The sequence below is a fragment of the Synchiropus splendidus genome, chromosome 13, assembly GCF_027744825.2.
Source record: "Synchiropus splendidus isolate RoL2022-P1 chromosome 13, RoL_Sspl_1.0, whole genome shotgun sequence".
NCBI classification, from domain to species: domain Eukaryota; kingdom Metazoa; phylum Chordata; class Actinopteri; order Syngnathiformes; family Callionymidae; genus Synchiropus; species Synchiropus splendidus.
Genome location: NC_071346.1, coordinates 4,983,617 through 5,009,495, shown reverse-complemented (window position 1 = coordinate 5,009,495; position 25,879 = coordinate 4,983,617). Strand labels below are relative to the sequence as shown.

General features: G+C 45.3%; 1 protein-coding gene across 3 annotated transcripts in view; it reads right to left on the bottom strand.

Moving 5' to 3' along the window:
- Positions 1-24,366, bottom strand: part of LOC128769142 (zinc finger E-box-binding homeobox 1-like) — a 28,126-nt gene extending 3,760 nt beyond the window's left edge. The window contains exons 1-5 of one of the 3 annotated variants that reach the window (XM_053882490.1): positions 24,243-24,366; positions 4,201-4,383; positions 1,449-1,637; positions 647-852; positions 134-251 (exon numbers count right to left, since the gene is read on the bottom strand). In XM_053882490.1, the coding sequence (XP_053738465.1) occupies positions 134-251; positions 647-852; positions 1,449-1,637; positions 4,201-4,383; positions 24,243-24,300 (754 nt within the window). In that variant the 5' untranslated portion in view covers positions 24,301-24,366. Of the gene's footprint in view, positions 1-133; positions 252-646; positions 853-1,448; positions 1,638-4,200; positions 4,384-4,484; positions 5,392-23,030; positions 23,420-24,242 lie in introns of those variants that run through there. The other 2 variants (XM_053882492.1, XM_053882491.1) reach the window with 2 other exon arrangements.
- Between the last annotated feature and the right edge of the window lie 1,513 nt (positions 24,367-25,879).

Genomic DNA, 25,879 nt, shown 5'->3' with positions numbered 1-25,879 from the left:
CATGTTGGAATGACTCGGTAGCAGCTGTTACAAAAGTATATATACTTATATACTTGCCACTTAGAATATAGACATAATTTTTCACACCAATATTAACACCAAGGCACCAATGAAGACGGAGGGAGAGACTGACCGCTGTGGATGCGCAGATGCTCCTTCAGGTGATGTTTGTACTTGAAGGCCTTGGAACATTCCGTGCACTTGAATTTGCGAGTTCCTGTGATGGTGGTCGACGCTGGAGAGACGTGATGCTGTGGAAGAATTGACAACAACATGAAGACACACACATCATCTGAAGCACATCTGAGGAGAGCTTCTTGAGTTCCTGAGTTCAGACGAGGAGGCCGGCTGAAGAGACTTCTGCTGAAGTTGCAGAGACTCGGGGTGAAAACCCCCGGGAGGTTGTTAGCGGCTTGTTAGCAGACTGATGCCAGGCGTGTCACACCTGGCCAGGTGTTGTCGCCAAACATAGCGGCCTCATCCGCGTGTTAATGTGCTCTGGGACGTCTGAATCGAATCTGCCGGGACGTTTCTGGGTGTAAAATCTCGAGGGGGACCCTCCGTGTGATTTATTTGTTGGCAGTGAAAGTCCACTGCATACCGGACGCTAAGCTATGAACAGAACAGCCTCACATTGCAGACTGACCTGCTGCTGCTTGTTGCCACGGTGATGGCTCATGTGGCGCTCCAGCTGCGAGCGGTAGGTGAAGGTGTAGCTGCAGTGCGAGCAGCTGTAGTTGTCGTCGCTGGTCTCATGCCGGAACTTAATGTGGTCCTTCAGAGAGGCGTGGCGCTTGTAGCCGCGCGAGCAGAAGGGACACACGTGCAGCTGCGAGAAAGAGTCCGGCGTTCCTGTGGCGCAGAGACGCTCGCCGTCACATGGACATCACAGTTCTCACAGTCTCTTGATCGTGGATATTTAAACTGGAATTCTTATTTTGGTGAATTGAATCACTAAAAAGTATTGAAATCCAGCAGTAAAAAGACTTTTTTAATGTAAACGTTTAATGAAAATAATGAATCCACTACAGTATTTTTTGTAATTAACATTAATACAAAGATATATAACATTATAATTCAATATTTTATTATTTAAGTATGTCCTACCTGGCAGTTGAAATAATATAATTTCAGCAGCATACATTCTAAAGCTTTCTTGTCTTTAATTGATTCACAAACATTTTAGTATAAAAAAAGGAATTCACCTTAAAAGTCCTCCGCTCTCGTCTTAAATAAGTATCTGTCAAATAATTCACTTCCTTTTATTAAATTAAAATAGACTACTGTTACTTAAACAAAGAGAATCATATACTACTTCATAAATCTCATGGGTTGTAGCTGACATTCTTAACTCTGCATTGACACAGAGAAGCGTTTACATTCTTCTTCTTTGCATATCAATGACTTGTTATTCAGACAGAACCACCAGAGCTCAACTCTGTTCTCACCGTTTTCATCTGCTCCTCCCGTCTCAGCGGGACTCTGCTCGTCTTCAGGAGCTTCGGGGTAGATGATGGCCGTGTCTGCCTGCTGCAGAATCTCCTCCACCAGAGAGTCCTTCACATCCTTCTCCACTTCCTCGTCCTCCTCTTCGTCCTCCTCATCGTCCTCTCCCTCAGACAAACTCTCTTTCTTCACTGAATGGGAGACAAATTATGACAAGATTTAAAATACAGCCTCAAGTCTCACAAGCTCTCTACTGGAACAAAACTTTTTTTCCCCAAAAAATGCAACATTTTTCCTCCGTTGCTGCGGTAACGCCGCTCTATTCATTCACACAATCAAAGTAAATTCCTGGTATTAAAAGTCGTAAAGACCATTTCTGAGACTGAACCAAGCGGGAATAAAGCGTTTTAATAAGACATTTAAACTCAATAAAAGCGCATTTTCAGTCATAAAAGCGGCACTTTTGTTCAGTGAACATTGGCTGCTTTATAAGGTACCGCCACTAGATGGTGTGCAGGCTCCATAATATACATAAAATACAGTTCACTTTCTGTTATGAACAATTACACGACGAAACAATGCAACACGCCAATAAAATATCATTAGAATACGGGAACTAATTTTGATTTTCTCTCCCTACACTGCCAAGATGGAACCGATAATGACGTTTAAAATAAAGATTAAATTTAAAAAAAGAAAAAAAAAAAGAAAAATGTGTTGGTATTTTGATATAAAGTCACACTCACAGTGGTGAAACAGTAAAGGGAATAAATTGCAATTGGAGATAGGAACTGCCTTTGTTTGTTTCTTTCTACCCGGAATATCAACAAGGGACTGATAATTATGTTTTTTAATATCAGTGTAGTGCATCTACATCGCTTGATATTTCAAGGAGGATCACGGTAAAAAGTATGAATATTAAAAATGCATGCACAAGAGACATACGCTGGACGTGAACCATCAACCTTGTGAGACACAGGGATGTGCTTTAACCGCTATACTGACGCTCAGTCACGTGACCAGCTGTTCAGGTTGAGCGTTACAACCTTACATATTTGTAGGATGTGGCTCTTTTCAGCAACAAAGTAAAACAATGTGGCTCTTAGCCTCTGACTGGTTGGCCACCCCTGGTGTAGTGTATCATTAAAAATATTATATATATCCATAAAAGCATTGTATCGCTTTAGTTTGATTTAAAGTCAAATTGAACGAAAAAAACATTATTGGTTGCTAAAGGTCAGCATTGTTAGTAAGGGGTGGGACCGAATTGACAGACGCAACAAAGTCACTTAATAAACATAAAAGGTATAGGAACTTAACAGATAGGATGTGCCAATAAAATCATGCATAAAATGTTCTTTTTATAGGGTGCCATTATTGTGTAAGTGAAGAGACTCCATGGCAGGTTTACAGGGCCGTAAGTGTTTTCAGATGTCACACACATGCAGCAGCAGGCTCAGCTGTTTCAGTATGAAGATGTCGGCTTCTGGCAAATCCGAGGGAACAGCTTACAGCTGTAAACATCCTCCTCCACAATCCCTTTATACCTCTCCCACAATACATGTTCGCCCCCAAGCTTTTCTTTTTTTTCCAACTTTCATTTTCTCCTCCCCCCTCTGATCCCCTCCTCCCTCTTTCACCAACTGATACACTTCTCTGCATATTTTCCCACCACAGTGAAAAAGCTCGCCGTCAAGACCAGAAGAGAAACACACGTGTGGGACATCAGAGTGGAATGAAAACAGGATACACACTCACTCACTCACACACACAGCGCTGGTCTCTACCTTGCCAGAACCCGTCACTGTGAATTCGCTCAGACTTTACGAGGCGAGATGGATCGGTGCTGCAGTGCGGGCCAGACTGCAGAACCATCCACCAAAAATCTCGTGAAATATTTCAGCTCAGCAACTTTCCCTGTCGCTCCCTCGCCTCAGATTCATGTCTCTCAGGGAGGGAGGACAGGTGCGGAGCAGGTATGAGGGGGAGGCAGGGGTGGAGGTGGGTTCAACAGGCTCTGGAAATCACCACAGAAGCGCAGCAACCTTCCACCCAGCTAGAGCCTTTAAACTCTGTATTAAAAAAAATCTTTCCAAAAAAAGATGGCGTCATCAAGTCACTAAAAAGAAAACCAAAAATGGAACATTATAAAGTTGATGACAAAAGGATTAAAGTCAACTTTGTGGGGTGAGATCACAAAAAAATGCATTTAAAAGATACAAAAAAGAAGGGAAAAAAACCCATGACCATTACAACACAAGCCACAAAGTGACACTCTCCATTTGGACGAGGCCTTACATGGTCTCTGTTCCCACCTCTCCTGCACGGGACGTTGACTCACCTTCTCCCGGCTTCAGGATGTGTGTGTTCACCTGTCAATCAATCAAGTCTGCTGACACCGCAGCTTCAGAAGGCTTCACTGCTGCAGAGCATCCCGTGTGTGTGAGTGTGTGTGTGTGTGTGTGCAGTCCTGACACGAGGAGTAGCTTCCAGTTTCAGTCGACACAGGTATCAGAAGCTCATCTTTCATCTGCTGTCAAACTTTTTTTGTTCATCACCTCAGTGATTGTGGCTTTTTGCTTCTCTCCCCAGTAGTTTTCTGTCAGAATCCACTTGTAATTTCTTACTTCACTACACGTGTAATTCACGTGCTGTGACTGATGGGGAGACTCATGACGGCTGAAACAGGAAGTTGTCCTCTACTCTCTCACGCGAGCTTCACGGCCGCAGAAACCCCGTCTATTCACGTCCTACCTTTGGTCCAGGTCCCGTTGACGGGTGCCGCTCTGGCGGTGGCGGCGGCGGCGGTGTCCTTGGCGGCGCCCTCCTCGGTGTCCGGCGGACTCTTGCTAGACTCCTGGTCCTCCTCCACGATGTGTAGCTTGTCGTCATCGTCGGAGTCAGAGCTGGCCTCCAAGCCATTGTTGAAGTCTGTCACTGCGGAGCGAGAGAGCAGAAGATGACGAGTCTGACCAACATCTGTGAAGCAGATGAATCATCTGCTGCCAGAAGTGACTTCAGACACGAGCTAAACAAACCTGACAGAAAGGCTTCAAAGACATTAATCTGAACCCGACCGTCCGACATGAGCTCTTCCTGGACCGCTGGAGCCTGACAGGAGGAAGTGTTCTCTGCACTGACCCACAGACGCCAGCAAGGGTTTCATTGCGAGCCCCATCTTTGTTGCATCGCAGCAATATTCTCCAGCGTCTTTCATCCTGTCACTCAGAGCCATCTGAAGGCACCACACAGCGTTCCTCGTCGCCTTCTTCCTCCTTTGATCTTAATTCCGTGACTCCACCTGCCGCGCACCTTTGTTCCCTCAGTTTGTTGTTGCGACTCGACTGGTCATCAAGACCACGAGAGGTTCTGGACCAACCCCTCCTGAGGAGCGAGGGAGCGAGCAGGTGACTCTTCTCACCGCCAGTCATGCGCGATGACATCATCAGCGAACTGTCCCTGACACGAATGGAAGAAAGAAACCAGCTGCCTTTGAGTTTCTAGAGTTCAGGGACTCACAAAAAAACAACTCAAGGTTACCCTCAACCACTGCAACCCCACACTGACTCCACTACACGACTTAACCCAACCCACTGTAATCCTGGTTTGACTGAACCAGAACACCCGTGATCCTCAAGTAAACCAGAACCAACTCGACCCAGTCTGGTTCAGCAACAACCAGGAGGAGCCTGGATGAGAGAACACGAGCAGCAGCAGTGTTATCAGTGTGGATCTGTGTGTGTGTCTTGTCGTCATGGCGACCTCCTTCTCTCCTTGATTGTGGATCACACCTGCCCTCCATTAACTAATCAGCAGCAGTACATCATCTTCAGTCTTCAGTCGGCCAGATTTGTTCAGCCCAGCACCACATGAGGAAGTGACTCGACTAACAAAGGCAAAATAAGATACAGACTCCAGAATGACCTTGCCTTAAAATCAACAAATAAAAATAGAATCAAAATGTTAATATATATATAAATAAATAAAATAGCAATTAGTATAGCTTTAATTTCAAGAGGACAAATATTATACCATTATCTAAAATAATTTAAAGCAATGATTTCAAAACTTTAAATTTAAACAAAAATGATCACAAAAACAGACCAAAAAAGAAATATACATGTGGCATAATAGATAAATACATACATTAAATATGTCTTTGTATTTAAGTCAAGACAAATTGTTAACTAAATTGACGTTTAAAATTGGAATAAAGAAAGAACTTTCTTCATCGAAAATAGAAAAACGATAAGCGACGTTTTTAATGACGTCACAAGCAGGTGCAGTAGCAGCAGTGACAGATAGATGTCAGCAGTGTGCGGAAACATCGACGCTACTCATCGCTCGTGACACACAACTTTCTCTTACGAGTGTGTGTGTGTGTGTGTGTGTGTGTGTGTTCGGCTGAAGAGCGACCCACGCCGCATCACGACAGGTCGACTGTTCCCCCTCCATCTGGGGCTTTGAAAAGAGGCGGGGTGGCTGAAGTCTAGACGGCAGGATCTTGTCTTCCCGAGTAAACTCGCATTTATTAATCATCATTCGAGCTCACGCTCGCTTCATTATTTAGAGAGAGAATGAGCAGCGATCCTTTCAGAAGTGACTCGTTTGACTGGATCAGAAGTTGTTTTTCTCCGGACTACAGGCAGAGCTCCTGACCCCACGCCAGATCACGTGACCGGCCAGCCAAACGCATCGCAGGTATCTGGCTCAAAGGTCAACCCGCGCACCGGACACTTGAGGAAAACCAGGAATAGACCGGAGGGGAGTTGGTTTCCCAGCAGACACGCGCAGGTGGACCACATTCTCTTCAAAGCTCGGAAACTGGTGACGTCGTTTTCACTGCGTCTCGAGTGGTGATCATGAGTGAATGAAGAGATAAGGACAAAAATGTTGAGAAATATATTTTAACTCGAGGAGAAGAGCTAAAATGTGACTGGAGAAAAAAAAACATAAAATGTCTTTAATGGCTTTAAAAAAATGTGCAACAAAAATATAAAACCGCAAAATACTTCAAAATATTCAGATAAATAGAAATCATATTACATTTATATGTTTTTAAAAAAATAAGATAATTCAGCTGTTAATCAAAGTGTAAAAAATTGTTTAGAATTAAAGAGTAAAAATTTGCTAGAATAATAAAATACAATACAGTTGAACATAATGTGAAATCAAAAAATAGAAGTCAAAGTGTTTTTGCTCTTCAGTTTCCTGACCAGCAGACATGTGAGAGGACTTGATGATGAGTGTGTGTGTGTGTGCGTGAACGCGTGTGTACATCCAGTGCAGCTGTGCAGCATGGGACCACTGCCAAAACTCTAACAGACAATTACCCCACTGTGTCGTGCGCGTGCTCATGCATGCGTGTGTGTGTGTGGAGCAGCGCATCACTAAAGCTGTCTGTCTGCTACACCATGTGAACAGACATTAACATGGTGAGCAGCTGCAGCGAGAGTTCACCATCTTAAAGGGCCAGACACACATTTCCAGCTGGGTGTCGCTCCCTTGCGGCAGGTGCAGCCCCGATAACCCTCACAACTTTAGTTAAACGGTGTGTCTAACGCTCATGTCATGAAACAGTCACAGCACTCAGACTGCTTCGCTTTATTCAAAACACACACTAAACTGCAGCGCACCACTTGGGGGACGCCACTGAATACATGCAACGTACGTAGTGAAGATTCAGGTGACACTAAACCAACTATCTTTAGCCTATAATACAGTCAGAGTGAGAGATGTGATAAACTGATAGAAAGGAAGGCACAAAGAAAGGTAATAATTTGGTGGGTGAATGTTTTCACCCGCCCTGGAATTGATGAGATTTAAGAAAGGCCTGGACATCATGTGTTTCCTGAGGGAGGGGCCTTTTGCTGGGAAACAATCGGTGATGTCATTGATCGGCAATAATGGGCTGCTGACCGGTGCTGGATACGGCCGCACGTGAGCCCAGTCAGGAGCTGCTGAGTCACAGGGCTGACGCGAGCCGCGCGTGGCCGCTGGGGTGTGGTCGCTCTGCTCTCCTCCGTCCACCACACGCAGGTCCTCCACAAGAGAAGGTGATGAATGCACTTCTCCTATTAGCAGAGTTGAGCAATCACAAGTCGCCAGCTGCTTCCTGTTCAGCCCAGGTGCTTCATCACAAGGCTCTGGTTCTCTCTGGCTCCGCCGCCGTCAGTGAAACAGGAACTGTGCCGTGTGTCGACCAGAGCTCAGCCTTTCACGCTCGCTTGATCAGGAGTCAATAAAAAGGTGGGAATCTGTCATTAGCTTAGCGAAAAGGCTACAGCCTAATTCCAGACATCATCTTAGGTCAGATTGAATTTACTTTTAATTCGATCATGAAGTTATGAGCTCTATTTTTAGGACTGAGAACATGCTAGTGATGCTAACTGTTAGCCATTAGCTTGTCGGCCATCCTCGATTTGTTTCACCTCAATAATAGCGGCTCACGCTCCAAATTTACCAAAACTTTACTTCATATGTCAAAGCAGTGTGACATAAATATCAAAATGATACGCAGCCAGCTTCTGTTTCTACTTTTATTACAGCTATATCAAGTAAAAATCATCTTTTTAGCTTCATAACAAACTATACCTCGGGTCCTACTCTCATAGCAGCAACTGAAATTCCTCACATGGTTCCAGAAGCTTCTCTGCGCTACACCCTACACTCTGACCTTTGACCCAAAAGGGGCAGGAGACTGGAAGTATCGTGATTCTGCCTCCTCCATCTAGAAACCATAAAAGTCATGTGACATGTTTACCTGTGTCCCACACACACTCACGCTCGCAGCTGCTCATATGTGACTGTGATAGCATCTGGGTCACACACACACACACACACCCCTCACCCACACATACAGTACAATCACAGCGGTGACCTACATTTACGAGCATCATCACTTAACCTCGGGTGGACAAGTGGAAGGGCTTTTCAGTGTACAGGAAGTGACATCGGTAGAGGTTAAAGTGGTCACTTCCTGTTTGTCACAGGACCTTCCCTCCTCCTTCCGCTGTCAAGCCTGTCCCATCAAACTACTCTCCCGACATATGCGCGTGCTGGTTAGTGGGCGGTCATAATGTTCAGGCTGGCTGATGCTTGTTACCATGACCTTTGTTAAAGTCACACGACAAAGCAGAATATTCTAAGGTCAGATAAGGGCTCTGTCATCGTCTCACGCTGCGGCATGTTCCAGAACTTATTTGTGGTTTTGACCATGATGATGATGAAGAAGAGGAAGATGTAGATGATGATGACATTAAATATTGACGGACTTAGCTTTCAACTACACCACATGATAAATCATCCGTGATGAATTAGAGCATGAGGCGCTGTAATCCAGGAGCAGAGCAGCTAATTTACTCAGATTACTGGAGCGGAGGTGGACATGGCGCGGCCCGAGGGCCACGTCAGGCCTTTTAACAGCATGTCTGCGAAATGTCAGATAATAAATCCGTTGAAAAAAAAAAAAAAAAATATATATATATATATATATATATATATATATATATATATATATATATATATATATATATATATATATATACTTCTTCTCTGCTTTTTAGTTTTTTATTTTGTGTTAAATATACAGATTTTACACAGAAATTTGGGGTCCATTTTATATTTATTTATGGATTTTTTTTTATAATATATTTTGACATGCTTTTTAAAATCATACAATGTTCAATTCTTCTGTTTTTTTAATATGTAGATATTCAAATATCATCATTTACGCTGTTATTATTCTATTTTTCTTCTTTTTTTACCTCATCTTAAATTTAAACCAAGTGTTTTAGACTACTTTAATTATTGGATACATTTATTCATTTTTTTTGGATGCATCATCAGACAGTGGTCAGAATGAATGTACATTTATATTTATAATCACAAAATCGATCGGATAGTTCAGTGGTACCAGGCTCCCGAGGCTTTGATGGAGAACAGGTAGAAGAGCTGCATGTGTGTGAGCAAAGAGAGCTGACCTGGATTTCAGGTCTCAGAAGAGGAACCCACAGGGATGAGAGACTGTGATGGTTACATAATCTGCGTTCCCACGAGGCGAGCGGAACTAAATCCACGGTCGCACTGGCGGTAGCGGCCCGCGCACGCCACAGCCGAGTGAGAAAGTGGTCAACATGCTGATGAGCCGTCGACTCGTGCTTCTGAAGACGCGGGCGGAACAAAGAGGAGAAAAAAAATCAATGTGATGGCTTGGGTTTCCATGCCAGGGGCCGCACAAGAGCCTGATCGACCGGGGAGCAAGGTGAGGGGGCGGGGGGGGGTGATTGAATTTAGCAGCCCGGCCATTACTGCGAGCCAGAGACGTCCGAGTGAGTGTCTGTTGCCAAGCAAAGATGCCGTCTAAGCAATTCTCTTCTTCATCTCAGAGGTCTCCACCAGGAGTCCTCCAGCGAGGGTCCACTCGTGACACTGAGTAGAAATAGACTGCACGAGTGTGACCCGCAGTAAACCAGTTCAGTGTTACTGAGGAACTCCAGGCATGTGGGCCAGAATTAGCCGCCGAGGAGGAGGAGGCCTGGATCTGCCATCAGTCAAACCTGCAGCACATCCGGAGCAGGAAGCTTCGAACGATCGGATCCAGTCAAACGTGCGTCTGGAAGGATCATGTGACAGACAGAGCCGCGCCGGGAAGACACGCCGGGTGCAGATCTGGGTCACCGCCACGTCGGCAGCTCGACCCAGAACTGTCACGCGACTCCGACTTTACCTGTTCGCCTCCAAATTGGGACTCCAGGTTTACAGCGCGACGGTATTTCGATGTCAACATCTAAACGGCCATCAATAATAAAGCGTGATGAATCATTCAAACTGGATGAGAGCGTTCAAAGCCAGGCCCAACACTACGGCTCAGACTCGCCTCCTCAGTCAGTCTGGAACTCCTCCGAGTGGAAAGTGTGAGTGGAAAATGGCTGTGATTATTCTGGGCCGCTTCCAGGAGCCATTGTGTCCATCTGTATGAAAATGAAGTGGAGCTGCGGCGCCGTGTTTAACCTGAGAAAATGTCAGACGACACTCGCGTGTTTTCATGGGATCAGAGCGGAAACAGCTGCATGTGAATCAGCTGCTTTTAAAGACGACACTGCAAATAGTTTCAAACACTCAGTAGCTCAGGAGCTGATCTGAGCATGCTCAGTTCACACAAGTGTAACTGCAGCTCCAACATCACCTGCCCGGTCTCCTCTATTTAAAAGGTCAACACACGATGAACTACAGTAGAATCTTTGGTTCAATATCTTTTTTTTTAATACAAGAAACTCTCAATAATCATGCTTGATGTTATGGGACCCTTCAGTCTGTGCGTCAACAGACTGAAAGATCAAATTAAGACACGAAAAACTACAGTGAAATAATTGCTACTATGCTAGCAGGTCAGTAAACACAGATATATATAAATACATCACCTGTATTGGCACAGTGGTGACAAGAAAAGTGAACTCCACATCTGACCAATCGCAACAGAGTAGGCGGGGCAACTGCTATTTTCTGCAGACTTCCTGTTTCTCTCTCACGCAACAGCAGCCTCAGATGTTCCAAGTTCCATAAGAAGATTTGGACCCATCACTTAAGAGCGAGAAGACAAACAGGTGTATATAGTATTACCAAAAAAAATACTATGTATATTTTGATTGGCAGGGCCACTAAGTACTCTATGCAATGATCCGGACTAGATCAGCACAAAGGTCATCGCAGCATCTTGTACTCAAGTATAGTTTGTATGGTAGCGTGTACAAGGTAGCGTTGTTCATGTCCAGCACAGTAAACAGGTTCCTGCGCCGCAGATAAGAGGACGTGCGGCGCAGTTGACCAGATGGGCCGTCCTCCTCTGCGGTCCACAGTCTGGCTCGCAGCATGGTCAGCTGAGGTTTGTGAGTCCATGATGTAGCTCGACGCTGTGTAACCTTTCACACACGGCGGCCCAGCCCCCCCGCTTCCCTCCCTGCCAGAGTGGGGGAGGGGGCGGCGGCAGCCAGGTTAACATCCTCGCCGTTAAACCTGCTTCCACCTACGTGTGATGGGATGTGGCACCTCGGCGACGAGCCGCTGATAAACAACCACCGGACGTCCGTGTGACTTTCAGAGGGGCGTCCCTCATGGAAGCAGGTGTCACGTGACCTCCGCCGGCTCTGCCTCGCATGCTAATGGCGTCCTCCGTGGCACGCCGCTGTTTGTGTCCTCCTCAGTCCAGGCTCTCATCAGGAGTAGCAGGAATTAGCCTGCTCGTCTCACGGCTCGCTGACAGCCGACCCCAATTACGACAAATATTCTGAGCTCATCCGGCTCCAAACCAAAACACAAATCTGAGCAGGTTCACAGAGTCTGTCAGATCTGGGACTCGGAGGGTAGAAATGGCTGCTGACCGGAGTCACAAGGTGGAGCAGATCACTTCTCTCGACTCCACAAGTCAGAGCTTCCAACAGTGGTACGATTCTGTAGCCATAAAAAGAATGAGCCGGAGTCGCCGGCATTGATTGGGCTGCCTCTACATTACCTAATTGCCTGCAGGATATAATTTGTTTATCACGGGTGGAGGATCGCGCTAATGGATATTAAACTCTCTGTGATGTTCTCAACATGAAATTTCCCTTTTGCGGAGGCGGAAACTGAAAGCGCTCCTCTTAAAACACACTCGGCCACAGTGTAAACAACCTGGCTTTGACAGTCACATGATCCCAGCGGCGGGAACCATCCCTGGAGGCGTCGCAAGGAAGGAAGTGGGATCAGATTTGTACGGCTGATGACCAACTTCCTGTTTGAGCACGAGGCTCAGGTTAGCTTCACACTTAAGGATTCTCTCTGGAGGCTCTATAAAAGCCGACAGAAGGTCAAATTAAAGCGCAGAAATGCTGCCTCCGGATTGGGCCGCGCCCACCTGGACCCTCATGGGTGAGCAGCCATCACTCACAGAAACAGTTCGCTCACCTTCACGGTCAGTATTTTGGTGGTAGCAAGGTGAGACCACCTCTATTAAGGCTTCGAGTTGAAGTCACGTGAAAGTCACTCCAAAGTAGCTAACAAAGCGGCTAACTCCACCTCCAAACTGATGAAGAAACCAATGGCAGCGATTGATGTCGGACCATTCAGAAACCATGCCAACCATTTGATGTTGTCCTTATGTGATAGTTGAACTAGTCGGGAGCTTTCCTTCCACACACGTTCTCCCTCCCTGACAGAACACGTGCAGGGGCGAACAAAGACGTTTAAAAACTGTGATGTAAAACATGACTTCTGAGGGTTTAACATCTGTTCCGTCCTGGGAAACACCTGAGCGATGCTAACAAACAATGTGAAGACCGGAGGGTCTCCCAACGTGCCAGGAAAAGTTCCAAACACCTTCAGACTTCCTGCAACAGCTCATTCCCTTCTCCTGTTTTCGGTAAAACAGGCAAGATGAAATATTATCGGCAACAATCTCCCAACACTTTCAAAAATAAAAGCAATTCAACAGAGAAGTGAATGCTAACCGCTAAAAACATCAATGCTAACATGCATAAAAATATAATGACTGATCTGAAATCATTAAAACCACAAAAACCAATATGAAAGAACAAACATACTTTGCTTTTAAAGTCGTAAAGACATATCCAGCTCCGGCCCCTGATGACATCACCTGACGCTGGGAGAATTCTCACCCAATCCAAGATGGCTTCCTTGAACGTAAACAGGGCGCAGAAGTTTAGAATAAATGTAACAACGGAAAACAAACGCATTCCACAAATTCGCACTTGATCCTCTCGGTTTTCATGGCTAGCAGTTGCAAAGATATTATTTTGGACGTCAAAACAAGGCAACACTGGCTCTGAGGAGCACTTTCTGTGGAACTCTGTCGATCTAATCTTTCATCACAGCCTCTTGCGTAACTTTCATCTCGAGCTACGAACATTTAATCCTGACTTCCACCTGCTGCACGCCGTCTTCATCTTCGTCTCCAACGTTCACATGCAGCAGATTAACAAGTTGGCATCTGTAGCTCGTGGAAAAGCAAAGCAGGTGTTGTGTTCACGCCAGAGCTGGTCGGCCCGGCAGAGACGGGACGGATGAATGAAGCTCCACATGATTGTTGTGTGAGGGGAAAAAAAAAGCTTTGTTTCTCAGCTCAGGTGTGTTGAGGGGGAGCCGCTGTGTTTGAGGATTACAGACAAAAGGTTTAATCCTGGAGTGGCCCACTTAAGCTGTGTGGTGAAGTGGTGGGAAACTCAGAGAGGAAACATCGCAAACCTGCAGAATGATTCGGAGATGGATGAACCAGACTAAAGTTAGCTGACAGCCAGAGTGTTGGGTCAGAACCGATGGAGCCCACAGACCTGTGCAGAACCTTATCTTGGACCATTTCAAGTCCTGGATGAAGTCTTCATTGCTAACATGCATTAGGATAGTAGCACCTCAGCTACATGAGTTTAAGGAACCTGCTTCTCTTCATCACACAACTGAGTTAGAGTCAAGACAGAGGTGGGTAAACTGCGGCCTGGGGGCCCCATGTGGCCCTTTGCCTGTATTGATGCGGCTGAAACCAAAGTAAAATTTAAAAAGAAATTGTAAATAAAACACATTGGTTAATATTATTATTTTGTATTTGTTTATATACATCTTCCTTTTTCTTTTCTGATTTTATAGTTTTAATGAGTGATCCTCATTTTCTCTCTCAAAATAAATAAATAAAAATATTGAACAAAAAAACGTGCAATAAAGTTACTTTTTAAAATCATATTTACATGTTTTGTTGCCACCTAAAAATATTATTCATTTATTATGATTTACCTATAGAATCTTTAAATTTAATAAAGTAATACAGAGGAATTTTAATAAGTCTAAACATTTACAAGGACTAAAACTGATTAAATGTGTGAAGCTAATCAACATTACATTTAAAAAAAGAGGGTAATAAATCCATTTGGCATCTGGCTCTGTCCCCCAGCCGTTGCATGCCCGGGGCCCGCAGATGTCTGGGCCGAGCTCCGCCATCATGACCTAATTCCACTTTAAACCAGTGCAAGACTTTCAGTTCTTGCAGCAGATAGAGCGTCAATTCAGTGGAATAAAGTCTTTATTTGCTGCGTTATTCGAGCTAACTAAATAGTGAACGCTGTGTTAGCCGACTCAGGATGACTCAGCAATAAGAACTTAAAGGCATCCATCTTTCGACTGCGATATTAAAAGGCAGAGGTCCCCCCCTCATGTTGGCGAGCCTGTGAATATTCATCCGACGTCCCGCCGAGACTCGAGCTAATGTCCACCTGAGAGCTAAGTGAAGATTCTGGAATATTTGTGTGTCAGTGTGTGACACTGTGAGCCACCGCAGGCAAGTGTGTGTCACAAGAAAGGAAGCTATTCACTAAATCTTCTGTGCGTGTGTGTGTGAAGTCTTTCACTCACACACACCCGGTGGGAAACTCCTCTGGCGCTCTTTAGCTGGCGGTGGAATTAGCATATCTCACCCTCCTCCACTCGTCCTCCCGCCTCCGGAGAACAGAGGCTCGCAGCTCAGAGAATATCGGCCAGGAATCGGCCCAAACCCGCCGCCTGCAGCCTCGACACAGAGCCTCCGGCCACTCTGGCGGCCGCTCGCACTTAAAATTGGGACACGTCGGGCTGTCGGCAGGATCACGTGTGGAAGAGGCTCGATCGATGAGCTGAAACATTATGACCACTACCATGTCGGCCTTCGTTTTACCCCACAACAGCAGCTCCAGAGCCTGTCTTGACGAATATATCACTCGCATTGCTATTGGTTTTAAATGATTTGCAACAACTATCACTATTAGGTCCTACTTTACAATTAAACAATATGCAACTACCAACTGTACTCCTCTTACTATCCTCCTTTTATTTATATTTCAAATATCATAAAGAGTACCATAACTAGCTTTACTTCTTTAAATCCTTCCCAGTACTACTACTTCATCCATAATATTCCATTTCTACTTCCTGTTCCCGGGAAGCCATCTTGGATTGTGTACTTGTGCGAACACGACTGGAACTGGAACATGACTCAAGCACCCAAAGGGAGTGTGGCTATCTCACTGTTGACCAGGTTTAACTTCCTCTACAGACACTACACACAATAAAACACACTTCTGATTCTAGAACGATTATGAATACTTTTTAAAAACATGCTTGTTCAGAAACACAAGAACAGGAAGTGATGTCAGCTCGACCAAGGTGCTAGTGCTTTGTTCCCATGGTTACTATTCAGTCCTACCACCCCTCCTCCTCTTTGAATGCCTCTCCAACAGCAATATATTAGCCTCTACTACTCCGACTCCAGGTATTTGAATAACCTCATACTAGTCCACAATAACATGAATAAATGAACACAAATCCATTTGACTTCACTGAAGGAGGGAGGCTTTAAAAGCGGGAGCGGGGCCACAGCCGGCCTCTCAGGAGACGTGAATTATGAGGCGGACAGGTGGGCGAGGAGGAGCTGAGCCCTCTAAACACCCCCCAGAGAGGCCCGAGGTTGAGGCGCAGCAGCAGGACAGGTGGGAGTGGAATACGCGATGAGATCCTCGCCACCGTTTTAGCTCACCGAGCGATGAGCGCGAGCAGCGATCCTTTCGTTTGGAACATTCTGCTGCCAGTCTTCTTGAACCTATCACTACCACTGCCTCTTTTTACTGGAACTATATATCGAGAAAACTTGAACAGGAAGTCATGAACTAGCTGAACTTTGTTATGAATAATCTCTCTTTTGTGCGGGTGTCCACCAGAGGGCCCTATGGTGCAGAGAACAGCGATACATGAATGACCTCCACGTAGCATATCTAGATGTTGACGTCAGTTTTTGGCCCAAACAAGACAGGAAGTGAGTCCCAGACCACAAACCAAGCGGACCTGACTCTCTCAGACTGCCGCCCAGGTTTAACCTCCTTCCTCACACACGCTGCAGCAGAGTCACTGCGATGTTTTGGCTAGTTATATTCTAGCGTGACGCGGCCGACACACTCGGCGATGGATATTCTGTCCCGCAGCCGTCTGCCTCTCTGGCACAAGACAAAGTAGTTCATCTCCACCGAGGCTTTTTTTCTGGTTTGGAGTCCCACTAGCTCATTAAAGTTACATCACACAGAATTACATAAGTCAGCAGCAGTCGGCGCTGTGCATGTGAGTGTGTGTGTGTGTGCGCTCTGCTCACTGTGTTTGTTGACAGGTTGGCTAATACTGTAGCTGCTGTGAGCAGCAGACGAATATAGCTGCTCCCTGGCTTCCTGTGAGACGTGACTGAGATATTAAAGTTATATTTAAGAGCAACAGCGTGGTGATTTATGACGCAGATATTTACGATGTCATTGCATGTGTTGGCTCAACGTGCCTGACTGTGTGGACACTTGCAGATGAAACTCATATATTTGTGTGTAAGTGCACAACAGTTTTGTGTACATGTGCTTTGCTGCTTGTGTAGAAATGTGTTTGCCCGTCTGGATATGTATGTTGTGTATCTTTTGGTCCAGATTGATAGGCGTCTCATCAGGTGTGTATTTTATGTGAGCTTTGCGCGCTAAACTAGTCAAGTCAGAATGAAATAAAGAGAATGTGGGGCGCACTGATTGACGATAACGTTTTCCTTTTAAATTCATATTTTAACATCTAAATAGCCACAAACCTGCAGCATCTACACAAGCCAAAAACTTGTGGGTGTTTCACTTAATGTCTACTGACTTTACTTAATTGTAAAATCAAGAACTACTGAGTTAGCAAATATTCTTTTTCAATAAAACAAGATCAAAACATTGAAGGTGTTTCCTTTCAGTTACAAAAAAACAACATCAAAACCATTGCAATGCAAGAGAAAACAGGCGGCAGCTCGAGCTTCAGCCTCGATAACTCTGTTAAATCTGCTCCAATAGCTATTTTAAAACACATAATTAATCTTTTATTCCTTCAGAATATAATCAAACTTTTATTATAGAATGTAACATCACCTGAAGGCTCATACGAGGAACTTGGATTCGCCTTAGAAGACAGGAAAGGCAACACAAACCTCACACACAACAAAATATTTGCTAGAAAACAAATTCCACAACACTTTCCAATCCAGATCTAACAATCCTGTCATATACTACGGAAAACTTCCATTATGCTAGTTGCTAGCGCTCGAGCAAGACTTTTTCAAAACGTACATGATCACAATTCTGGGATGATATTAGTAAATATATTATCACCTGGCAAGCCTTTGTTCAGGAGGCAGACATGACAAATGGAGCACAGCTACAATGATGTTTGCTTATGTTGTGTAGCAGAGGGGCTGCGTGGACGAAGAGTAGTGATGTGTAGGATTACAGCGGCGAGATAGACCGTCAGGAGACAGAGATCGTCCGAACTCGCACGGCGTTCGCTCCTTTCCAAAGTTGGACCGTGAGCTGGAGAGGACACAATTGAATTGATGTCTGCTAATAGGGCCCTCTAGAGAGAGCGTGATGTGTGTGTGTGTGCGCGACGCCCGGGGGAATGTGATGTGGCTGTTAAAGTGGCCCTTGTGAGTGTGTGAGAGCAGCGCTGCAGAGGCTTCCCCGTCCCTGTGGAGGAGCGCTAATGGAGGCACCGGCCCACCAGCAGCTCCTGGAGGGTGATGTCATGGAGGCCGCTGCTCAGGTGCACGAGGAAGCAGGTCAAATCGCTAAAATAAGTCCCTGTTTGGTCTGAAAGCCGAGACTTAGATCTGCAGCGTCGGAGCGAACGCTGGTTACAGCTCAGTGACAGAAGGCAGTTTGAGTGAGGAATGATGGTTTTGTATTTCCTGTGAGACTTCACACGCCGCTGGAGCTGCAGGTGACTTTCACTTCTGTCGGGCGAGGCGGAAGTGATCGAGCAAAGTGTTCACGTTGGCTGGGCGTTTTGTAATTACTCAGCTGATGAAAATATGCATATAAACAACGCACAAAGACGCTTCTCTAGCGCTTGAAAACACCTCCGAGGACTTTATTTTCAGTTTCTACTGTAAACTGAGCCGTTTAGCCGTGAGAGCAAAAGTAAAGTAACTTGAGCTGAACTGCTAGTCTGACATAAATGTGACTTACCATGTGCTAATATAACTGAAGAGACATTAAAGGCTACAAGCTAACACAAGACAGTCACACTGAAAAAGCTAAAATGCTAGCAACAGTCAAAGATGCACCCTGACATGCTAATCTTGACATGCTAGTCTCTCTGAAGCACTTTTTGATGACCTGACAAGAGACGACGCAAACATGACTCAACAATTTTCAGTACTGTCGACTGGACAGTCATGAGCAAATGAAAGTGCAATAATGCTGCTCAACTGTATGCACTAGAAAAGCACTGAGACAGTGCAAACCTCCGCCAATAAAGAAACCTTCAAAGAAACAGAACTCTCTGACTAGGAATCAAACTCAGGCCTAGAAAGTGCGCATATATCGTCTATATTGAACGCCTGACCTCATGGTGAAAAAATGACCTGGACTGCTCCCAAAATGGAGTTGTTTGTTTCTTGTCCCATTTCACACATTTCCTGGAAATTTCCTCCAAATCCGTCCCTGACTTTTCAAGTTATTTTGGAGACAGACAGACAAACGAACCAAGTGGAAAACAAACTTTCAGTCCCTGCAAGATGCGGAGCACATGTGGCTCGTGAGGACTCAGTGGGGGATGCTGATTGACCTCTGACCCCTGTGGGGGAGCCTGCATCTGTGAGGTTCTGTCCTCTTTGTCTTCCCGCTGCTGACGAACCACATTCAGCGAGAAGTCAGACTGAAACAATAGTCTGACGTTAGCGACGCGCTAAAGATTCACAAAAACTCATCGCGTGTTTGAACGTTTAACATGACAAAGTGAAGAGGTTGAAAATCCATGGGGAAAATTAAAGAGAAATAAATGAAGGAAAAGGGTTGAGGAAAAATGTAAACAGAAACAAAAGAATAAAGTAAGAGGGAGGAAAAAATATATACAAAGTGAGTTAAATAATTGAAAGTTAAAGGAAAGAAAACAAAAAACTAAACTGACAAAAAAGTGCTTCCAAATATTGATTAATTTCTCAAGGTATCTTATCTGAGTGTGTACTTCACTCATGCCGAAACACTGTGACACAATCACCCTCAATGGACACAATAACAAAGAGCAACATCCACTTGTGTATCAGCTCGAGCCGGCGTCGATGCTCCGCGGCCACCTCAGCTGACGTCACATGACATCGCCACCTGCCGAGCTCCTGTCACATGACCCACACGTCACCACCTGCAGGGTTCATGTAAATCCAACCTTCCATTGTTGTCATGCAAAGCTCGGAGGAAAGTCGCTGTTTCCCACCTTGATGCTAATGCGCAGCCACTCTCACTCACACACACACACGGCTACATTAGTCACGGCAGCATCAGTAGCTGGGACGCCCCGCCCCCCCCATGGGCGGAGCTAATACCAAAGTGCTGAAGACATCCTGGAGTGCTTTGTCATTCCAAGAGCCCATTTGTGGGCTGGAAACACACACACACACACAGCTCCGGGCTGCACGGCACAAAGGGAAAGTAGCATGAATGAGTGAGCGTTGTGGATCAATTAACGGCTACTGAACCAACAACCTTCTGAGGGCTGACGCACACGTGACCTGCAAAACCAAATGCCACATTCAAGCTCAACCTAAGTCGCAAGCTGTTAGAAAACACTCTTTATGAAAACTGTAAAATCACCTGGTCAGTCAGAGTCGCACCAAAGTGTTTTCTCACTTGCATCAAATGCTATTAGGAACATTGCAGGACAAAATTAAATAAATATCTTTAAAAATATATGTAAAATCTAAAAGAAAAAGGGGTTCACAGTATGTTAGTTAAATAGCAAATTCACTGTCTGGATTAAATGAAAATAAAAACAGAATGTAAGGAAAATAAAAAAGACAAGGTTAAAAAAAAACTTAAACAGATTTAGAACACGGTAAAAATAGTGTGTGTTTGTCCCTTTACAAACTCTATTGAGCGATTCTGAGCCATGAACTTTGCGTAAATGGTCATTGCCAGGGCAACAGGTCTGTGCATTCTGCAAGATGGTTTGGACTCTTCCCGTCCGAACCAACGTCGCCTGGGGAGAGTCACATGACCGTCAGGGCAGCGCACCACCGCATCAGGTGGCTCCTTTATCTTTAAATCAAGACACGATGACCTACTTTCCTGCCTCAATTCAAGACGACGCGTGAAGGCTTCCAAGAGGTCAAAGGTCGAGACTGTAAACACACAGCATGTGAGACTTAGATGACCAAATCACTCTGTCATCGTACTCAGCTCAGGAGAAGAACATCGACTCTACTTCTGCTGATCATAAATGATTCTGTACATGCAGATATTTAGCTGAAAGACTGGATGGTTTCTCTAACCTTTGGGGTCACCTGAGGTCACAATACTGGGCTGTTCATTTTCAGAAAATTCACTGCAAAATCAGAAACACACTCTGGTCTTTTCACAGAAGTTACTCTGCATTTTCCCCTTCACTTTACAAGCACAACGTGGAGGTTATCGACACCAGGCTTTGAACGCATCACATCACCATCATATAGAGCTGGATTTAAAACAGACCAGTAACAGCATCATTTGCAGCAGTGAAGTGCTGGAGGTGGGATGTTCCAGACAGACTTGGCCTAGTTCTGCAGCCGACATGTCTGCAACTGTCAGGCTTCATGAGGCAGACCAACCAGGAAGCTCCTCTCGTCTCTTCTGTAAAGTCCTATCAAAGTGGATGTTGTTGTGACGCCCCCCACAGCGCTCCCACTCTTTAGCGTTATTTATCACCGCTCTGAAGTTTCCCTGGATGCACGCGGATGCTTCGCCGCCTGATCAGCACTTGCATTAAATATGAGGAGAATTCAAAGCGCTCTGAATCTCTCTCAACCCCCCAAAAAGTGGGACGAGTTCGTCTTGGCACACATCTGTCTCGCGGATGACGGAGCCACCAGAATTCTTAAAGTCCTTCAATGACTTCTGTTCTCCTGTATGACCTTTGACCTAATATCAAAGATGACTGGGCAAAAACATTTATCCATCCACCAAACAAATTCATGAATAACTTCTCCTGTTTGTCATCCATTTACCAGTCCACAGGCTTATTCATCCATCAAACTACTTATCCACAGATAAAGCCACATATTCATCCAACTATTCATCCATCACTTCATTTACATGTCCATCCATTGACTGATCCACATCGTCATGAAGGAAACACCAATATTTTTATCCACATATTCATCCACTTATTGATGTAGTTATCTGTAGAATCAGGGTTTGTGGTATTACAATTAATATAGTTTAGGCCTATAGTTTCTGAAACTTCAGTTCTCCATCCATCAACTCATTTAGTCCCCAACATAATGGATGTTTTGGTTTTGACATTGTATCATGTGGCGCGCCTGGTGAAAAACTATGAAAGGAAGTACGCGATTGATCTGCTTTTGTCTGAGATTAATTCATAAAAATTCATTTGTTAGCCTCCTATTTATGTGTCCATAGAAGTATCTACATAAAGTTATATAAATGTATAACCCACTTATTTATCCTCTTTTTATGTACATAAATACTCCACATTTATTCACCCATCTATCCTTCTATTTACTCCAGTCAAGTTCACCTATTTATTAATTCACTTACTCAGAGATTCAACCACATATTCATCCAAATAAAATAAATAAATCCTTCTCATTAGCTCATTTTCAGTTATTAATCATACACTGATTCGTTCACCCATTCATGTGGTTTTCATTCTATCCAGACTATCCATCCTTGTGTTTATTGATCCACAAATGTTATTATAGCTGTTATACCTTTTTGTGCACCTAAATTTACAGGTATAGAAAAATCTATTCGCATTATTGATTTATAAACAGCCGTGTTTGTTTAATCACATATTTCAGCGTGTATTTATGCAAATGTTATCATTTCAATCGTGTTAAAGTTGTGTCTGTGTGATTCTAAACTTCAGCTACATTGATCCTTTTATCCGTTTATTTAATCTAGATGTTGCTATATACTTCTTTAAATGAATGAACGAATGAACGCCAAACGCTGAGAGGATGATTCACTCCGACTGATCCAGCGTTTCAGTAGATCACACGTCACCCGTGACGCCCGGAGTTCGAGCAGCGTCTGATAAAACAGTCCCAACAACCACCAACACAAAAAGCGCTTTCCAGCTGAGCGAGCGTGAATGTGCGGCGAATAACGGGCTCCTTCATCCCGGCACGCGCGCTGCCCGGACCGATACACCTTGATAGGTGTTGCATCACCTTGCGTACCTGGCCGTGTCGGCTCCAGGAGGAAAAGCACCGACCCCGCCTCACTGCAGTAGCGGGACTGACCGCCATCATCATCACCATCATCATCATCATCATCACCGTCCACACCAGCAGGATATTGTGTAACGAACCACCGCAGCACAATAGATGGAAACCAGACGGCTGCTATTATCGCAACCACACACACTCTCTCACACACACACGCAGCAGCGGCGACCACCGATCACAGATGGTTCCGAAACCGAGCCATAAAAGTGGGTCAGAAACAGCGCGTTGACGAGATAAATCCCGCGAGAAGGACCGAAACGCGGCGCAAAACTACACAATAAACGACGACTACCTGCACAAGTTGACATGTCGAGCAGCTCCGGGAGAACAATCGAGCGGAGTCCGGATCCGGTACCGAGAGCCGCAGGTGTTGTGTCCGTCAGTCAAGCCCGTTATACGCCTTCAGGTAAACATGACGGTGGCGATGATGATGATGATGATGGTGGTGGTGGTGGTGGCGGCGGCTCCTGTACGGACGCGGTGTCGTCAGCAGCGCGGATATAAAAGGTGCTCGCAGCCTCAAAACCAAATATATAAATATATTTATGGCGCTTTTATTGGCTGGTGGGTTGAACAGGAGGAGAGAGCAGGTGGGAAACCCACCAATCAGGAGGCGAGCCACCTGAACGCGACCACATCACAAATTCACCTTTCACTGCGATATTAAAATTCACAGCAACATAAACACCGACTGTGTTTCCCGCCCCCCACCCCCCCAAAAAAACAGCGTTTATTATCACACAGCTGTCGCCTTTACCAATGAGGTTATAATAGAGTGAATAACGGTTACAGTGACGTCATAATACGCCGCTATAATAATGCAATAACTGCGATGGACAAAGTGGAAAAGAGGGAGTGGACTTCTAAAGCGACGCCATGAAGTTTGAGAACATGACAAAGTAGTTTTTCTCGGTCGAACATGTGCAGCAGCAGAGTGGCGACAAAATAAACAGCCACCTCAAGAACCGGACCTCGTCCAGAAACCTCCCGGTTTTACCGTCACCGCGCACAAACCGCCCCGCTCCCGCACCAACACAGCCAAAGTGAGGATAACGAGACAAACACAGCCCGATCCGAGTGTTCGGGGTGAAGAAAAGAGTGAAAAAGCGTCGGTCTCGACCAGCAAACCTCGCCCGAAAACCGCGTCCGACAACAAGCTGCCTCTCGGCCACGTTGTGGAGAGAAACCTGTCGCTGAGAGAGCTAGCGCCGGAAAAGTGTTGAAAAGTCTCCGAAAGAGGAGAAGCGAGTGAAAAGGAGGAGGTGTGGAGGAGTCGCCAGCTCCGTGGTTATTCTGGCTGCCGGATAACGGTCCTGGGAGGCAGGCGGCCCCATAGGCGGGGAGAGCAGGCAGCCAGGTATAACGGTCCTCCAGCGCCGCTACTCAGTCGCCAGAGTGCAGCAAGTGAGCTCCAGCAAACTCCCGGCAAGAGTTCAGCGAGAGGGAAGCGCGTCCGCGGCCGCCCTCGGTGGCTCCCGGCCGGTCACGGCGGAGTTGGACTTACCGCTGCTCCTCTTCGGGTTCGCCTGTTTTCTGCGCTTACACCTGGGGCCATCCGCCATGATCCTCGCCGAGTCTGGACCAGCACCGACAGTCGCCTCCCTCTCCTCACCCCTCCCTCCCCCACCTCACCCCTCCCCTCACCAACAAACACCTGGTTTACGACTCTCTGACTGGGTTTACGGCAGCACCTCCTCCTGCTGCTGCGGCCGCCTGTGGGTCGCTTCCGGGCGGACGCTGAGGGCGGGTCGACCTGGGCCTCTGCTGGAAGTGGTCAGTGGGCGGCTCTGGTCCAAGTAAGGGGAAACAGGTGCACCAGAACCTCCCAATACCTGAAAGATGGGAATAGTTAGAAAGAAAAATCAATGTAATCATATTAATATGCATGTGTTTTTTGTAGATTGTAGCATTGTTGTTGTATTTATTTCAATAAACTATGTTGTTTATAAAACATATGAATATATGTATTTAGAAATATCCACATCTTTATGAACCGATTATATCCACATTTATTGCCTCCTGTTCATGTTTTAATCCACACATTTATTCATTAAACACTTTAGACAGTTTATGCACACTACACAATTAAAAAAAAAACGTTTCAAGTTATTTATTTACAGATTCATCCACACATATCAATGTGACTAATGATCTTCCATCTGGTTAAATAGCATTTAAAGTTCATTATTCAAAATATAAATACAGTAACAAAATAAAGAGTGGTGAAAAGAAAAAGTGTTCCAAACGTTGCATTTATGTTTAAATGAATACAAAAACATGAATACTATATGTAGCAGATAGTTTCTGGCACAAAATATTCTTATTTCCAACTGAGTTGCATCAAGTTTTCAAGAAAACAAACAACATTATTATTATTATTGTTTATTATATTATATATATTGTATTGTTGTTGTTATTATTATTATTATGTTAATGACTCAAATATTAAATGGCCCAGGATAGTCATTCAATTAAAATAATGCATTTTTCAACCACAGCCCACCTCCACCTTCACCTGTCTAGATCATCCTCTTCTCATACTTTCATCATGAACCTCATCGGTGGTCTTCCACTCCAGACCTCGACTGTCAAACTTCTCTTTCACTCTTGCTTCTGCGCTCGTCGTCTCCACCCTGGCTGCACTCTCTTCCTCACCTCCTCCATTGCTGGAAGCTTGACTCCTCCCCTCTAGTTCTCACACCATCCCTCTTCCCTCCATCTTCTCCACCTCTGCGTCTCACATCACAAATCACTATATCATCAGCAAACATCATCGTCCACGGAGACTCCGCCCTTCATCTCAGTGAAGCAGCTCCATTGATGTGTGGCACAGACAGAGCTGAAGCGCTGTGTTGTTGTGACCGTCGTGTGCAGGAAGGTCGCCGACTGTGTGCGGCAGGTTTGTGGCTCCAGCCTGGATCTATTCTTGTACCTGCCCACGATCATGTTTCCTGCCACACACACACACACACACACACCAGGTGCTGCTTCTGCCTCCTCAGGACTGAGGACGGGCTCAGGCGAGCGGCTGAGCGGCAGATAACACGCTCTCATTGTTGCTCTCAGCTGCAGCGAGTGTGCGAGGAAGAGCCAGCAGGTTTATCATCCACACGCAGCTGCATTTGAAGTCTTATCGCGCCG